General features: G+C 51.5%; 1 protein-coding gene across 3 annotated transcripts in view; it reads left to right on the forward strand.

The window, feature by feature from the left end:
- Nucleotides 1-18,275, forward strand: part of LOC149854530 (uncharacterized) — a 62,698-nt gene that overhangs the window by 21,539 nt on the left and 22,884 nt on the right. For all 3 annotated transcript variants that reach the window (XM_090023918.1, XM_090023917.1, XM_090023919.1), the window contains exons 3-6: nt 797-846; nt 3,269-3,322; nt 11,435-11,585; nt 16,069-16,151. In XM_090023918.1, the coding sequence (XP_089880044.1) occupies nt 797-846; nt 3,269-3,322; nt 11,435-11,585; nt 16,069-16,151 (338 nt within the window). The remainder of the gene's footprint in view (nt 1-796; nt 847-3,268; nt 3,323-11,434; nt 11,586-16,068; nt 16,152-18,275) is intronic.

Genomic DNA, 18,275 nt, shown 5'->3' on the forward strand with positions numbered 1-18,275 from the left:
AAGATCTCCTGCCACGTAGAGCTTACAGGCTCACTAGGCAAGGTGGGCAGTGTGGGAGAGTTCATGGAGGCATGGAGTGGAGGATGTTTAGCAGCACAGCTTTGCCTTTTTCTGCAATGGGAGTCCTTGAATGAAGGATGCAGGCCTTGCTGAAGTCATTCTGGGCAAGGCTTAGGAGCACCCAAAGTGCCCCCAGCCTGCGTCCTAGGGGACAGCCTTTACTTTTGTCTTTTATGTGGAGAAAAGGGCTTGCAAACAGGCTCTAGATCATTAAATCACATTCCCAGTTCCACCGTGGATGATGCACCAAGGTGACTAGATCAGGTCCAGTTAGTGCAGCCAGGACGGGGTCTTTCCCCAAGCCTCCCATTTGAAGAGGAGGCTGCAGCTTCAGGAGATGAATGATGAAGGGCCTGCAGGAGCCAGTACTTCCTTGCTGGGAAGTGCAGAGGGGATAGCTACTTTCATTCCAGAAGACCCTGACATCTGGTACAACCTCTATGCCACCAAAATGCAGCTACTTCTGGGTTGCGCAGTGGCATCTGTGCAGCACGCCATGCCGGATAAAGGAAAGAAGGGCAATTTTGGTGACTTAGTAGGCTACTGGAATGAAAAGTCCCACAAGGTGTTTGGTTGCATAGAGCCCAGAGACCCGCTATACTATTTAGGACTCCGAAAACTGCTTGTATTCCTTCCTGCTGGGTCACAGCCTTTTGATCTGTTTTCGTTTCTGAAAGGATGAAACAGATCCTGGAAAATGCAAACTCTTTAACCTGTCTCCTCTTCTGTCTTCTAGATTTTTTAGTATATAAATTAGAAGCTCAGGAAGCTCTCAACAAAGAGAAGGTAGGTACGATATGTTCCTGAGAGAATGTGCGCGTGTGTGCGTTTGCGTGTGTGCTTGCACATGCATACACATCCAGGGAATATCTCCTCACTGTTTCCACCACTGCAGTCCAGTACCCAGCTGAAGGCATTACAGATATAGCAGAGGAGGGAAGCCAGCAAGATGAGCCTGGGGTTCGGGCACCATTTGTGATCTCTGATGTGGGAGGCGGAAGGGCGGAAGAGCTGCAGCTTATCAGGCCAACCCTTATTGTTGATCTGTATGCAGATAGCTTACGGGGTGTCCCAGTCACCAGCTTGGGAGGGCCCATAGAGGCCTGCTCAGCAGCTTGCGGTAAAGTGGGGTGGGTTATCTCTGCAGGGTGTGCCTGGCTTTCCAAACCCTGCACTTCAAGGGGGTTTCTGCAAGCCATGTGGCCCTGCTCCTTACTCAGTAGCAGCATTTATGGAGGCTGGCTGTAAAGTCGCCCTGCCTGAGGAGGAGGGGATGTTTCTCTTGGGGGTGAAAGCTTCCTGGAATGGAGATGAGCCTCCATTGTCATCCTCTCCAGTGCCCCCAGTCCTTGCAGAAGAGGGGGTGAGGGCTGTTTGGTCCATGTGCAGTGAAGCAGCAAGGAAAGAGTCAGTGTTGGTGGATTCTGACAGATCTGTATTGCTCAAGTCTCTAGGAACACGGACGTATCGACCTTCCTGTCGGATTTTAGGCTCCTTTATGGGGTGGAAGTGATGTGAGTCTGGCCCAGCCCAGGATTTCTGCCCTGTGCCCATTCCTGGGGGTGGTTCAAAAGCCTCCAAAAGGCAAGCACGCGGCTGCTGGGGCCAGCATGACATCTCCCTGCAGTCCGCCAAGTGCCATTTAGACAGCTGAGCTGTGCATTCACACCATTGGCAAAGTTAATGGGGTGTTGGGAGTCACTCCAATGAGCTGGAGCAGCAGTTCCCTTAGCTGGGACAAAAAGACAAGGGCTGCTGATCCTCATACCCCTGGGCCTGAATGGTTCACCAGCCAGGGTCAGGAAGAAATGCATTGCAGGGAAATAGTATAACCCACTTACTTGAGCTCATAGAGTTTCTTTCCTTTCCAGAAGCATCTGAAGTTTGCCACTCCAGGCATCAGACTAAGTGGAACTTTATTAGTTTGTTCCACGATGGCTGCTGGATACCAGGCAGTTGTCGAATTAGCATAGCGGGTGCCCATGCTAATTACACGGATAGCAGTTGTGTGTCCCTGGGGCTCATCTGGTGCTCATATTTTATGCCCTATTGAGTATTTACCCTCTAATGTGAATTGTGGGTTACACTGGAAAATAACTCGCGCTGTGCTTACTTTGCAGTTCTGCAGTGCTGCCTGGGAACAGGGCTGTGCTCATAAAGCTGTCCAAGCATAGACCACCCCCCCTCCCCGGAGAAGTACTGGTGAAAAGACAAAGGATTGTGTCTTGATGTTTGTGCCCTGCCCCTGGCGAGCTCTGAATTCTTTTGCAGGAAAAAGCCAGCATTTGGGCTCCACGTTTTGGACGTGGGATAGGGAGGAGGCTGAGGTATAGGGGTGTTGGCTGGGGGAGAGGGAAGAACACACTCGGAGGGGCCAGCTTGGAGAGGAGGTGGATGGCAGCAAATCCCCCCCGCATAAATCCAGACCCGGCAGCTCAGCGACTCCACGTGTGTTGCAGGAACCTCGCTATGTCCTGCTGCCACGCGAGGAGCCAAATGGTGAAGGAGCAGGCAGGCAGGACAGGCTAGTGGCAGCTTAAGGCTCTGCTTTACTTAAACTGGGGCAACTTCTGTGCATGGGCAAGAGCTCTGTTGCGGTGTCATCTACCTCCCTGCAAAACCACACAGTCTGGCTCCCAGAGAAGCCCTGGCTATACAGAGCTCCTCTGGCTGTATAGGCTTCTGCTCGCTGTGCGGGCCTGGGGTGAGAGCTAGGAGCCAGAGGGCATTACTCTGTTTCCACTGGAGGAACGAGATCAAAATCCTGTCATCTTAAATCTCTTTGCTGACAGCAAATCCCTCTGGGTGTCTTGAGCTAGAGTGTGATTTCCTTTTACCCCAGCATAACAGTGGAGAAGTCAGTGATGTACCTCTAGATTTACATCACTGTAAGTGAGACTCAACTGGCCTTTGACTTTATAAACCAGAAAAATATCATCCTTCTATTGGGCATGGCGCTTAGGTCTTTGAGGGAAGGGAGAAGTTGCTGAGTGACTGTCATTAATTATTTTTTAAGCAATCCATTCCAGCAACACTCGTGCCTGATGCAACCTATAAAACACCGGATCGTATCCAGAACACCCCCTGGGCCTGCTAGCTTCTGTGGATGTGTGCAGCTGGTCCTGCAGCCGCAGTAATGCTTGCCAGTGGCTTTCCCCTGTCTCTGCCCCTCTTGTCTTCTAACAGCGGTCTCTGATCTTTGTTGCAGCAAGATTCGATGAACAGATATGGGGCCCTCAGCTCGCAGCACAAGATCCTGAAGGTAAGGGACGTGCATGGTTTCACCATGATGCTACCTGCCTGAGGCAAAGTCTCATCTCTTTGAACTGCACAAGAACTTGATGAAAGGAAATTTGGGGCTTCCAGCTACCAGCTGGCACATAGGAGAAGCTAAGGGTCTCCTGTAGACAGTTGCCATGCTAGAGAGGGTAGGTACACTTCAAGTGCATGGTGGCCCTAATATACATGCACAGCTACACACGTGGTAGTTAGGCAGCAAAGGGCATGTAAAGACTCCTGTTGCTTGCATGGGCTCCCTTAAGTTAAACCTCATGCCTGTCTCTCAGTGACAGTCTTTGTGGGGCTGTAACAGGACTTCCATAGTTCAGGATATTATTTTCTTGAGCTCCCATCGTGAAAATTGTCCCATTCCCTGTCACTCACCCTATGGGGCTAATGGACCGTGTTTCGCTAAATAAAGAGGGGTTGTGGATGGTGGTGGCTGAGCACGTACCAGGCTGAGCACACATGCCTGCGACACTGCTAGAATATGGCTCCTTCCGCTACAGCGCACCCAGCGAGACTATCCCTTAAATCTGGGGCACGGACATGGGGCTGGGTTGCAGTAACCTTCAGCACAATGGGGTTGTGTTTCCCAAGGAGAGTCGGCCCTCCCACTGCCTGCGAGTGTTAGACTGAAACTCTTGGAGTGAGGAACTGCAGTTTTCTTTTGTGTTTCCCACAGTGTTGAGGATGCCGGGAGCACTTAATAGCGTTGCATCGGCATGTCACAGGCACAGCTGAGCTCGCCTTTCTCAGGGGGATAGAGAAGGAGAACATTAGCTCAGGCTTGTCTGTCTGCAGACACTCATTTCCAGCCCCATTTTTCTTGTCTGCCTCCCTTCCCCCCCCCCCCACACACACACATTTTCTCATGCTTTCTTTTTATCTGAAAGGATTTTTATTTTTTAATCAGAATTTAGTGCTGCCACACCGAGTTGGTTGTCAGCGTACTCGGGTTCCCGTGTCTTCTCTGTCAGCAACCCACTATGTGATCTTGGAAGTCCTTTACCGCGGTAGCTCTGTAATGCGGGGCTCATGCTCTGCTCACAGGAGGTCTCAGAGGCTAAATCACTGTGTGAAAAGGGGCCCTGAGTCCTTCAGTTGGTCTTCAGCCCTCACCCAGGTTTCAAGGCTGTCTCTTGTCCTATTTTATGAGCTGCCAAGGTACCATGGGGCTGGTGCACAGGGGATTGCTATGACCATAGCATCTAGTGCAGTTTCCCAAGGCTTCCTGAAAGCAACTGGCATGAAGGAAGTGATGGCTCCTTTGCTGCCAGTTGTCTGAGACTGGTTACAGGCCACTGGGAGGGAGCAGTAGCTGCAAGCTGATGCCCTCAATGAGCCTATGACCAGGGCTCATTGACAGGGGTGCAGATTGTGCCTGACATATGATTACCTCTCGGAGGTGGTTGAATACCAGGGCAATATTGGGATATAATTATGCCTGAAAACTTGTCACCAGGCAGTAGGGAGGACACACTCAGGATTAGTTGAGGAAATGTGGGCAACATGTAGCTTGCCCGCTTTGCAGGGGCCAGTGTCTGCCTTCGGCTAGTAATAGGGCAACTGTTTGCTTTCTATGTTGGGCCCTCGGGGCTGATCTCTATGGCCCCTCTGGGAACACTGCCATGATAGGCACTTGCTCCCACTCAGGCCATGCCAAATCCCAGCAATGAGGCAAAGTAGAGCAGCACAGAGAGTGTGCCCAGCACCACGGTCAGGCTGTCTGTATTGGGCAGGCTTCTTGGCACGAATGCCGGGCACCTGGGTACTGCGTGGAGGCAGCATAGACACCGTCTTATTATTCTACCAGTGGGGCATCTCCCTGGAGCTTGGCTTGGCTGTGCTGGGGGTGCTGAGGATGGGTTGTGATGGGAGACAGTTAAAGAGCTCTTCCAGAGCCCAGTTGGCCTCCTACTGAACTTTTCCTCTAAGCTAAACTGAGCCCCAAATGCTTGGCTGCAGTTCCCCCATGGCGCCTGTGTCCAGGCGTCCCCGAGTTCACCATGCCCTCAGAGGAAGGGCAGCATCTGTGGGGGAGGGAGTGCCCCACTGAGCAGCTGCGCCAGGGGAATTGCAGAGCTAACCACAATAGTTGGGTGGGGAATAATCAGATTATTATGGCCTGGCCCATTCAGGACTTTCTAGGAAACCCATCTCTGTGCTGTGAGCAGGCTGATGGACAAGGCAAGAGCATGTTGTTGCACTGACTTAGCTTTGCAGCATCGTTTTCCCCTCTCCAAGAATTAGACTACAAAATTAAATAGGCAAAATTCCACAAAAAACAGAACCGGAGGAAGAAGAACCAAGTGGAAACCCTCCTGCAAATAACGCCACGCAAGTTTTGCACGGGCCCAGGATGGAAGTGGTCCGCAATCCTAGGGTGCCCTGCCTCCTACCGTTCCACCCTTCCTGGGGAACTTGGCTGCTTAGCCCAAGAATTTCACTGCACTTCCCAAATTAGACCTCAGAAAATCCCAGTGAAGAAGACAGTGCAGGGAGGGGGAACTGAGGCTTAGAGACAGGCAGTGCCTTGCCTAATGCTGCACAGGTTGGGACTAGAACCCAGGTCCTTTGGCTCCCCATGCTCTGACCTTAGCACTATATTGCTTTCCTGAAGACCAGGCCAGTGCCTTTTCTCTTGGCCCTTGGTGTCCTCACATTGAGGATAGCATCCTGCGCTTCCAAAATGCCAGTAATTTGGTTGCATCAAGTGCAATTCAGTATCTAGCAAGTCACCTCTCAGTTGGGAGGTGCAGCTGATTCATGGTACCGCCCAGAAACCATCTTCAAACTACAGAGAATAAAGAGGAACTTGTTCTGGCTTTCTAGAGGAAGGGGCCTGTATACTAGAGATGTGGCTCCAGGAGATGCCATCCCTTCTGGATCGAAGCCATCTCTGTCTGATTAATGTTTGCAGCTGGAAAGCTGGTCTCCAAGGTGCAAGATGCCTGGCTTCCTCCAAAAATAGCAGCAGCAGCTGCCCGTGTCTGGATTCCTGCTGCCACCACACTTCGTCTTATGATTTCCATCTTGTTGAGCAGAGATTGGCTATGTTGGTTAGCTTCCCCCGGCAGAATGCAGTCCCCATCCACAGTCCAAGAAGATCACAAACTGGCTGTGAGGGAGTGATATTCGTAGAAGAGGACCTCCTTCTTTGCCAGCATCGGGGAGCTATCAGTGAGCTCTAATCTCTTGCTGCTTGTGGCAAAAAGCATATATTTAGCTCTTTGCTTTGTTCAACTTCCAACCTATTCAGAAACCCTAAGGAGGGATGACACTGCCCTTCAGCTCCCCAGACACTTTGCGGAATTAAAATGGGAGCCTGGCAAATGGGTCCTGAGCATTGCGTGCCACTGGCATAGGTAAGAGTGTGCCGGAAGAGATGGCTCGCTGACCTGGATTCCACGTGGCATGGATCAGCGAGTCTCAGCCTCTCAAGGACTGTATGGTCTAGCTCACCTCCAGATTCCTGAGCTTATTTTGGGGGTCGTGGGGTGGTACATTAGCACAGTTTCCTCTCTGTCTTAAATACTTATGGCTTCCACTGCTATTGTACCTTACAAACTCTGCTGAATTGAGCCATCTGTCCAAGTGAAGTGGTCCTTGTATTGAGACAGAATGAGAGTGAGCATGCAAGAAAGCCATGAAATGTGGAGGAAGGAAAGAGTGAATCTGGATCCCTAAGTCAGGGATCCAGACTAGCAGACAATCATCATGGTCCTGTCTTATCCCTAAGATTGAAGTCTTTCTCCTGCCACCTAAGAACTGGGCAAAAAATACCGTGCCCTGCAACCCACCAGCTGAATACTAATCCTCCCACCACACACAGCCCTGAGCTAGTCATCTTGACATAATCCAAGCGGCATCTCTTCATTTGTTTTCTTTTTAAATTAAATGCAATGAAAAATAATGAAGAAATTTCATTTGATATGATGGCAATCAATTTCTTTAATGTAAAGAAGTGATCTAAAGCTCTGTTGGGCTGAAATTGCATTAAACAGGAGGCGCCAGTGGGTTTTTTTGGTTTCATTTTGTTTTTTAAAAACAATCTGCAGTGAATTGTATTGGAGAAGAATTGCAACGAAAACTGCCAATTAATTATCACTAATGCAGATCTGCTTCTCTCTCGAGTTTCCCCGCTTTTCTGTTCCCTGCCAGTGTCTACATCTCCCAGCTGGCCCATTCCAGAGCTGGCAGGAGCCTGTTCTGTTTTCCAGCTACAAGATTTTAGCTGCAGTAATTGAAACTTGTGCTTGGGATGTGGCGTCCCCTGCCCACCTCCAAGATGGCAGCAATTACCCTTTTACAACACAGGGCTTTAGACCATTTCCCGAAATTTAAACTGTTCTTGCTGGGAATGTAGTGGCTTTGACTCCAAAATTAGGAGCGTGGTTCATCTCCTGTTCTGAGGGAGTCTTCTGTTTCTTGGTCTCTGGATCCAGCTGCTCCTTTCTAGCTCAACTTTGGGTTTTTCTGCTAATCGGAGTGTGCTGCACTGGTGCCATGTAGTTTCTACCACAATGCACCGGAAGCCAGGAGGGATGCAGCCCTGCCAGGGCCCACGTCCAGGTTGTGCCCCGTGGCTTGAGATTAGTTCTGCCCCAGATGATATCTCCTAGAACGAATCGCAGGCAGGACGTTGCAGACCCGTGGCTTGAGACGCGGCACTGTGTGAATAGTTGGGCACCCGAGTGGCTCAAATGGCGACTACAACTTGTGAAGGGTTCTCGTCTCTTCTCATTGTCGACGGCCTGAGGTCTTGGGCCTGTCACTTAATCCCGCTGCCTCACTTTCTCTATTTGTGCCTGACGCTTCCCGGTTCTGAAGGAGCAGACTTTTCAAGCTATTGAACCTGCTGTAGGTACAATGTTTTTTTTTCCAAAGACTGACTGATTGCTGACCCGTTCCCGTGCTCGCTTGCTCGGGATCCAGAGCAGGGCCTGGCTCCGTCCCAGGTTTGGGAGGAAGGAGGCTCCTTGCGCTTACAGAGCTCTACTGGGACTTCGGAAATCTGGGTGCACGTCCCTGCTGTGCTGCAGACTCCATGCAGCTGCGGTGAGGCGTTGTGCGCAGTTCCCCATCCAGCCTCTCCCTCTTCCCGCTGACCTGACTGCCCATAAGCACGTTGGGACGCACGTGGTCTTCTAGCTACAACATCTGTGGCTCAGTCTTGAGACCAAATGAGGCCTCTAGGTAATGTCGCCATCCAGATCTGCACAGTTGTGTTCCCTGTGGGACATGATTGAATGAGCTCCCGGGGTTTAAGGGGCTTATTTCTCTGATGTGTTGATGAGTCCACCAGCTCCGATTGAAATCACTGGGGGCTTTGAACTCCTCTGAAAGGGAGGCTTCAAGTCTCTTGCACTCTCTTTGCTTTTCCACTTGATCCTGGCTCTTACCTAACTTGGCATCTTGCCTCTCTTCTGCTTTCTTCTCTTTAACCCATTATTTTCCCTTCATTTGTGTGTACTCTTGTTGCTCTGAGTAGGATTGTTCAGTGTGAGAAAGGGAAGTCTCCCTGGCTGTAAATGCCCCCTACGAACATGTGAAAATGTCTTATGCAGCCACATGGGGAAAATACACGCATTGGTCGCCTCTAAAGATCAGTGCGTGTAAACGGAAGGGAAATAAGTGGGGATTGTGGCCCTCGTCCTGGAAGATGTTCAGAAGGGCCAGGAGTTCATCTGCAAGTCGGTCGCTCTGTGTGTGCAATTGGTGCTGAGAAGCCAAGTGTGGAAGGATCCCAGGGGTTACTATGGGAACCCAAAAGGAGGTGAATTTTGGTTCAGTGGGTTCGAGCAAAAGGAAGTCTTGCTGCGTTTTGTTCTGCAGCGAGGAGAGGGACGGGGAGTCTGTTCTTAAATTATTTCACCCTACTACTTCAGACAACAAGCCCATCTCAGAACACAGGCCGCGTGTCCCCGGGAGAGCGTCCTTCCCTCCCAGGGCGCTGTGTCTGGAGCACAGCGGCTATGCAGCCTGTTGGCTCTGCATGCGTCCTGGAAGTTGCACTAATGCAGGAAATGGGGGGGCTTGTTCTGCTCTGAGCAGGCTGTGGTAGTGGATTTGGGATCCCTGCAATGGGGGTGGGTGAAAGGATGGACAGCACGGCTTTCTAGGGACAAGCCTAAATGGGGGAACCAAAGGGAAGTCTCCAAGTAGGAGCTCATTGTGCATGTCCTCTGTGATGGGTCTGGACATAAAATGGCAGGGGGGAGGTGGGGAGGGATTTCCTTGTATTTAATGGAAAAGTACCAATGAGACAAGGATTAGCAGGTACATGCTACTCATCCCATGGAAACCTGCTCTGTTTTTCCATGAATGTTTGTCTTGCAGCAAGGTAGGGGCTCAGACAGGGTATCTGGATTCATGCACAGTACTGCATCTGTCCTGCTTAACAAAGGGGAACAGCTATGGCCTGTGCTACTATTTCCCCAGAGCTGGGATACTGAGTGAAGTCCAGAACCGTGCGCCAGAGCAAATAAGGCAAAATGCAATGCAGCAGCACCTTGCTTGGGCCAAGGAGCATCTCTAAAAAGTGTGAGATGAATCTCTTAGTCAGCTGGAGTCCTTGGGACCCAGCCAGGCACTGGCACGTCCTCCCATTCATTAGCCAAGCTGGCCTGGATGCTGCTCTTGCTTTGGTGGCTTCTGCAGAGAGGTCTCTCCAGGGAATTATTCCCGTTACTGTTTCGCAAAGTAGAGGAGCTAAACTGACTATTGTCTTTTAACTTGATTGTGTACATTGTATGAATCATAGAAGTCGGGTCGGAAGGGACCTTGTAGATCTTCAAGTCTGACCCCCCGCCTGGGCAGGAGGAAAACTGGGCTCAAATGACTCCAGCCAGGTGGGCATCGAGCCTCTTCTTAAAGCCCCCCAGGGTAGGAGCCAGCGCCACTTCCCATGGAAGTTGGTTCCAGATCCTAGCCGCCCTGACCGTGAAGTAGTTCTTACGGATGTATAATCTAAACCTCCTCTCCAACAACTTGTGGGCGTTATTCCTTGTCATGCCGGGGGAGCTCGGGGAAACAAGGTCTCTCCCAACCCCTTGTGGTCCCCCCTAGTGAGTTTATAGACAGTCACCAGGTCCCCCTCAGCCTTCTCTTGTGAAGGCTGAACAGGTTCAGGTCCCGCAGTCTCTCATTGTAGGGCCTGCCCTGCTGTCCCCGGATCATGCAGGTGGCCTCCTCTGGACCCTCTCCATGCTGTCCACATCCCTCCTGAAGTGCGGCGCCCAGACCTGGACACAGGACTCCAGCTGCGGTCTGACCAGTGCCGCACAGAGGGGGAGGATCACCTCCTTGGCCCTGCTCGAGATGCACCTGTGGATGCACAAGGTCCGGTTAGCCCTGCCAACCGTGACCTCGCATTGTCGGCCCACGTTCATCTTGGAGTCAGTAATAACTGCAAGATCCCTTTCTGCCTCCGTGCTCTCAAGAAGGGAGTTTCCCATCTTATACGTGTGCTGCTGGTTACTACTGCCCACGTACAGCACCCTGCACTTGTCAGTATTGAAACGCATCCTGTTTTTGTTAGCCCAACCCTGTAACCTAGCCAGGTTTTGCTGCAGTCTTTCCCTCCCTACTAGCGTGCTCACCTGCCCCCACATTTTGGTATCATCAGCAAATTTAAACAGGGTGCTTTTCACCCTGTCGTCCAAATCGCTGATAAAGAGATTGAACAGCGTGGGCCCAAGGACCGAGCCCTGGGGGACTCCGCTCCCCACTTCCCCCCAGGTCAAATATGACCCATCCACCACCCTCTGAGTGTGACCCTTCAGCCAATCTGCAATCCATCTGACTGTGTAGGCATCAGTGCCACAGTCGCCTCGTTTTTTAATGAGGATGGGGTGGGAGACGGTGTCAGAGGCCTTGCTGAAGTCCAGACAGAACTCTTGCTGTGTGCCAGAGAGGGTTTGGGGGTGCTGGGGTGAAGCTGAGTGGGTTCTGTGTGTTGGAGAGGCGTTTTGGAGGTGGAACTGGAAACCTGTGTGCTCCCAGTGCTTGGGGAAGAAGTCCCCCATGGGTCCTGTTCCCCCACCCTTCTTACTGTGGCACCCACACCTTTTGTGTTTCTTCTCCTCCCCAGAACCAACATGAAGATGTCAAAAAGCAGCTGCTTGACTTGCAGCTGCAACACAACAGCTTGAAACTGGAGCATCGCAAGGTGCTGGAGACCCACAACCAGAAATACTCGCAGCTGCAACGCGAGAAGGAGAATGAAGTCACAAACTTGCAGGGTGAGTGCAGGGCTGGGAGGGCCCTGGGGGAAGGGCGTGATGGGAAGCTTGGCTCTGAGTTATGAAATGCATTTGGGTCTCCATGTGCGAGAGTCGCGCCATCACTGTCCTTGGGTCAACTTGGCTGAGAGTCCAAGGCCTGCACCATTCACAGAGCCGGAGCTTCTCCTCTCTGAAAGTGGCTCGCATGTCATCCTGGAAGGAAATCTCTGAAATTTCTGTCTTAGAAACAGGCTAGCTCGGATTCTCGGGGCCTGTCTCCCCAGGTGCACCCATGTCCTCTCTGAGCAGTGCCTGTGTGTTCACTTCACTGGGACCTTCTAAGCCAGGGCCAAGCCCTCGAGGTTTTATTCTCATGTTTCTGACCTTGGGCCTCTTGCTTTGCTGTCAGCTGTCTGAGCAGCCACTCTGGCTGAGCTTGGTACTCGCAGGTCATACGCTGTATAACTCTCCGTGCAACTGAGGCGTCCCTTGCTTAGTCTCGGGGCAGGATGGAAACTTGGCTTCTAGAGGAAGGATGCTCCAGCCTGGGATTTGGGGCATCTGCTCTGCCACAAGCTTCTGGGTGACCTTAGGTGAGGCACTTATTCTCTCTGTATGTCAGCTTCCTGGCTCTGACTTGGGAGACAGTCACATTCACTACCTCGTGGCATACTGCGGAGGAAAGGTACCCTCGAGACTGTGAGAGGGTGCAGGATCAGAACAAGTACCTTAGATTCAGCAAACTGTCATGAAACGGTCCATTTGAGTGGAGTCTGTGCATGGGGCGCTGGCGCCAATAAAAGAGATGTTCTGCCCAGGACCAGCTTCTTCCATTTAACATTCACTGCTTGATTAATGTTTGAGCCACTATCAAGGTGAAAACTCTGCACTAATAAAGCTGAGGTTCTAGGGGCATCCTGAGCCTTTGTTAAACCATAGCTAACCAGTCACCTTGGGCTGTGGCTTAGAGATGTTCCCGTGGCTTAGAAATGGTGGTGGACCTCCTGTGCTCCACAGACATGGAGCTTCTTTCATCTCAGCCCCTGGGGCAGCAGCTTGGCCCCTGATTGATCCAGCGGTTCAATTAACTAGAGGACAGGAGCTTCAGGTTGCTTTGGTTTTAAATGTATTGAGCACTCTTTGATCATTGAAAGCACCTAAGATTGTGAAAGCGAATGCTATTTTAAGAGCCTGACTTAATGCTGGCAGATGACTGCAGGCTTGGCATATTGTATTTCAAGTCGTTCCAAGAGATCCAGCTGAGGCCAGGGCCCCCTTGCGCCAGGTGCGTATATACTCGGAGTCAGGCACACTCCTTGACGGACATACCAACTAAACAGACAAGGTGAACAGAGAGCTGAGAGGGAAATCACTCGCTCGAGATCACACAATGAGTCCATGGTAGGGTCAAGAGTAGAGCTGGGGTCTCCAATCCAGTGCTTTGCCCCTGAGATCGTACTGCCACTCCCTTTTGCTCCTTTCAGAGAGGAGAAAGAAACTAAACTAGCCAGAGGCCCTTTTGGCTGCATTAATACACCACTGCAGCATTTGGGTGCCTGGCTTTATGTTTAAAAGGAAATGTATCACTTCCCAGTAAAAGCCTTTGTCATGAAATAATTCCTCTTACTGCAGAGATCTCAGGGCCTGCATGTTTTAAAGTCCAAATTGCTGAGTTTATTAAGTGCTCCCTTTTTACCTTGCAGAGTACATTTACTTAAAACACTCTCAACAGCAAAATCACCATAGAGCCTGCCAATCCCTTTCCTTCCCAGAGAGCTTTTCTGTTTAGTTCAGTTCTTAATTAGGTCTCCAGGATTTGGAGGTTTGTTTCCAGCCCCTCGATCAGGTCTGGGAGAGGGAAAGCTGCTGATGTCTCTGTTCTGCAGAATCAGCTGAGCCAAATATCTGATTAATGTTGCTGGGTGGAAAAACAGCTCTGATGACAAGCTAGTCAAGTAGATTGCACGAGTATCTGATTTTGTCTCTCGCTGTGAAATTTGCAGCCCTCTCCCCAGCTTAAAACACAGAATAAAAATGAGCTCTGTCAAAGGGAAAGGGGAACAAAGATTAGAAAAGTGCTTGGAGGAGAACGGAGGGAGGGGGAAGAAGCCGGAGATATTGATATTTGCTGTCCGTCTTCCCAGGTGGCTGGTTCACTTGGTAGCACATCCCTTCTGTGTTTTTAACTCTGAGCTAGCTTCTAAATCTCCTGTGATGAAGCAGGTGTTGGAAGCATGGTGCATGAAAGAGCTGCACAGTCTGAGGAAGACTGCAGGGAAGGGAAGGGAAGGGGAAGGCTGCAGGAGCTACTGTCGTGTTCTTTGCTGGGGCTCGGGGCGCGCTGCCTGCGTCCTGTTGATGGGGGAGGTGGGGTGTGAGGGGCATCTCTTCCAGAGATGAGACTGTGGGAAAACAGAAGCAGCCGCAGACCAGCAGGGGCATTTCTGCAGTGGGACTTGAGACTAAGGAATTTGTACTGGGGTTACTTGACAAAAATTCTTCTGGGGTCAGAGATACTTGAGAGCAGGCCCAGGGGCCAGAGCAAGGAGGGTTTCCAGCAACTGGTGCTAGTGGGTATGATCCTGATCGCTCTGCTCTAGTGTTTCTGGGTTTCCTAGGACTGTGGATGGATCATATAGTTCATTTGGTGGTGACACCTTTGCAATCTCTGGAGGGCAGGGGCAGTGTTTGGGTAAAGATCTCCAAGGCTTACTAATCACCTTGAGTGTCCTGGGGTCTGCTGGGGATGTCCGTCTCTCAACAGATCTCCAGGCACAGTCTGATCTTTACAATCCCTGCTATTTATTGCCTCCCTTGCATAAGATTTTGACCTTTATTCATCCCAGATCTGCCCCCAGCAATGCAGCTTGCAGCCCCCCAAATCTGCACTCCGCTGCAGGCAGTTCAGATCCTTTCTGCACGTGCTGCTACCCTCTAGTTTCAGTGGTCCCTGCAAATTGAGCTCACACCAGGGAAATGATCCAAAAAAGGACATCAAGTGACATCCTGGGCCTGTTGGAGTCAGTAGGGAAAGTCCTGGTGACTTCAGCATGGCTTGCTTTTTCCATGCCCTGTGGAGATGCACAGGAGGGCTTGGGAGGTTGAGGGCTGGAGAGCCCTAGGCTGCATCTTGAAGTCCTGGGTTTGCAGTGGGTCTCTAGGGCCATCTGTCTTGTGATTCTCCACATCTTCCATGAGAGATTTTCATTGCAGCAGAATCATCTCGGGAGAGCACCAGGCAGTCGGCTCTGGATCACAGGAGCTCTCTTGAAGATGCACTGCTGCTCTTGTAGTAGGATCACAGCATGGACGTGCCTAAGCTAGCTACCATCCGGTTAGCTCATGTACAACAGCAGAAGAGCCAGGAGCGCATGGGCTTGCTGCCCACATCAGTACTCTGGCCTCAGGCCGGCTTATGCAGCCTGTGCTGAAGCCGAGGTCTGTGTTTTCCCTGCTGCTGATGCCAGGCATAACTCAATGCAACTAGCCTAGTTATGCTTCTAGACTTGGGGCCAGCACATGTACGCAGTGCAGAGGTAGCTTTGGCTGCCTTCCCTTAGGTAATAGAAGCAAGTATAGTAGCCAAATGTCACTGCAAACTTCCCCACTCTGGTGACACACGATGTGAATGGACGCACCCTTGTCGTGAGACACCCCTGTGATCTCCTGTGCAGTTCAGCCTACCATGAAGTGACTGCCGGGACTGAAAGCACTGCTCCATGTCATGCCAGGACATAGTGAGGTCTGTTTGTGGTCAAGCAGTGCTTTAATAAAGCTTTTGGCAGAGCCCAAAATATGGCTGGTGCCCTTTTGATGCAGTTTGTTTCTTTACTCGGGGCACCAGAGTCCGTCTTGTACTCTGTGCAGTGGAGCATAATGTAGCTGTGTGTCTGGCCATTCATGCACTAAGGGTACAAAGAGTTTGAAAGGCCTGTGACCCTGGCACTAAAAAGATGTGAAGAAACTTTCCGCAGAGCAAAGCATCCTGTAATTGCTTTCTCGCAGCCTCCTTTAAAGCAGCTGGTCCTCTCCCAGAGCTAGAGACAGGCTGTTGAACTTTGCAGTCTAATTTGTTCTGCACTTGCTCTGCATGCTGCAGGCTAAACAGACCTCTGTTGTGGATGGCCCCTGAAGCTACCTCCTTCCAGCAAGCTACCTCCTTGCTATGCATCTCTTCTTGCCTTCCGTTAAGAGGCAGGAGAAAAGCAGGGCCGCAAATAAGGGGAGAATTACTCTTATCCTGAGATGCACGTTTTCAGTGATAGCAAAGAGCACTGAACAGTGACAACCTCTGGTATTTAGGTTTCTTGGACTAATGGGAGAAGCTGATGGGGGTAGTGGCTCCTGATTGAGAGGACATTAAGGAAGCCCTTGGTTCATGCCGCCTGCTATTGCCAATGCTCTGTGAGCCCTGGCATCTCTGTAGGGAAGAGTGGAAAGCAAAGAAGATGCGGTGCTTACTAAAAGAAACGTGTCAGTCCAAGTTCTCCTTCTCTTGCAGATACAGTCTTTAAACTCAGAGAGGAGAGCAAGCTGCTTCGCAAGGCCCACCAAGAAGTCCATTCTCAGCTCCTGAATGCACAGGTAATGGGAGAGAAGTTAGAAAGAGACCCTGTCTCGGGGAGGGGGAGGACTTGCATGGTGGCTTCAGTGCAGTGCCGGATCTTGGATTCAGGCAAACAGCATTTATAACCTGCCTTGAGCCAATCGGCCAGTGTGAGGAAGCTGCATGGGAGATCGCTGGCCTCGTGCTTAAGAAACCAGCCGGAGGTAGTCAAAAACAGGCTCAGCCATGACCTTCAGTTGGCAGCAATGCTGAGCAGCCAGCTGAGGTGAGGCGAGGAGCCTGGCTTAGCTGGAATCGCACAACCCTGGGGTTTTCCCTTGGCTTTTTCACTGCTAGTGGTTTAAGCCCAGGACTCTGACCGGGGTCAGTCGCTTTCTTTGGTAATGTGGGCAAAGGGGCTGTGGAAGGGATGGAGACCGGTCTTGCTTGATCTGTTCAAACACTGGAGGGAGAGGGAACGGCTTGGGGAATGATACGGGGGGGAAGCTGGATGGATCCGACCCCAGGGAAACTCAGCGTGGCCCATAGGGGAGTCACCTCTGCCTTCAAGCAATGGGAGCCCCATCATGGGAACGAGCTGGGGCAACCCCCCAGAGGGGACAGGCCTGCACCACCTGGGCTCTGGAGCATCTCCCATGGTGGGGTCAACACGCCATGCTGAGTTTGCCCGTCGCCTCCCCAGACTGGGGCCTGCTTCTGCCCTGAGCCAGGCAGGTTTCTGAATGGGGAAGACTGACTGGCTTGAATGTCCAGGATGGGGACCCCCTCTGAGCCCCCCCAGCATCCCCCAAGCTAGTTAGTCACTAACTGGCAGAAAGCCGCTGTCGTTCCCAGCACTTAAGAGCTGGCTGTGCCTGGATAGAAATCAGTCACAAAATGGGCACTTATTGTAGTCATCATTCATTGTAACGTTGTTGAGCAGACGGTTCCTGACGGGCCCCGGGGGCGTTTTCCGTTCCATTTCCTCGGCTGCGCTTTTTTGTTCGGACTACAATGGTCTCGGCACCGCTGCCCACACAGACTCTAGCAGCACGGCCGCCCTTTCAGAGGCAGCCGCAGCTCCTCTGGGACCTGAAAAGGGTTGTGAAATGAGGGAGCTCCCCACAAGCTGGTCTTTCTTGCTGCCCATGGTTGGCTTCCCAGCTGCAGAGCCACAGCATGGTGGATCCCAACGCTGTTTGCAGATTCACACTGCAAACAACTCTCCGCAGCGCCCAGCCAAGTAGCTGAGTGAAGGCCGAGGCCCCTTGGTGGGAGGCAGGCAGGAAGGATGCAGTCCATACTGGGTCTGCTTTGTGTCCATACAGGATCCCTTACCAGCCCTGGGTTCGTTCTGGCCGACTGCAGCTTGGTTTTCTGTCTTTTTGTTCTAGCCCCAAAGTCTTGGTAGCATGTGTTTTCTCAGTTTCAGGTGAAGTGCATGTCTGAGGCAAGCCATCCCATAGCAGAAGTGTCCAGAGGGTGTCTACCTGCCTTTTTAACCCCAGCACCCTGCTCTCCTTATTTTGGGGTGTGGGATCTTGTATGATCCATTCAAAACTATCTGGAGTCCTTTGGAAAGGAAGCAGCTTTGCAGCCTGTGCTTCTAGATGGGCTTTCTGAAGGCCTGGTGCTTGGTCTCCTCCAATCCCTGTATCACTGAGCAGGTCCAGCATTGAACAGTGTCCCTCCAAACTCCAAAATTAACACAGAGATCAAAGATTGTGCCAGCCTGGGACCTCACTATATCTGGGCCTAAACAAGTCCCAAGACAATCCTGCTGTTGCAATTGAGAGCAAAGCCATGGGCCCAAGTGGTCCTTGTCTTTGGGAAGGAGCAGATCCAGGATCCTCTGTTGAGTTTGGGAGAGAGATGGGGCTACGGTCTGTCACTAAATAGGAGGTCGGTCACTAAGCACGGCCAATGAAGTCTCTGGAGTGGCTTGATGGCTGTTAGACCCACTAGCATGAAGAAGGACTTTTAGAAGGTGCTGGCCAGTTGTGAAACGATGAACCTAGGGATCTGGTTGTTCTGCTTAGCTCCTTGATGCTTACCCACGGGGCTTGGGACTCTGCTTGTTGTGATGTGCTGGAGCAGCATGGTGTTGTCATCCGAATCCCTGCTCTGATGGCATGGGCTGCACTGGCACTGGGCGCAAGAAG

This window comes from Crocodylus siamensis, chromosome 12, assembly GCF_052110815.1.
Source record: "Crocodylus siamensis isolate JL-2025a chromosome 12, ASM5211081v1, whole genome shotgun sequence".
Lineage (NCBI taxonomy): Eukaryota > Metazoa > Chordata > Crocodylia > Crocodylidae > Crocodylus > Crocodylus siamensis.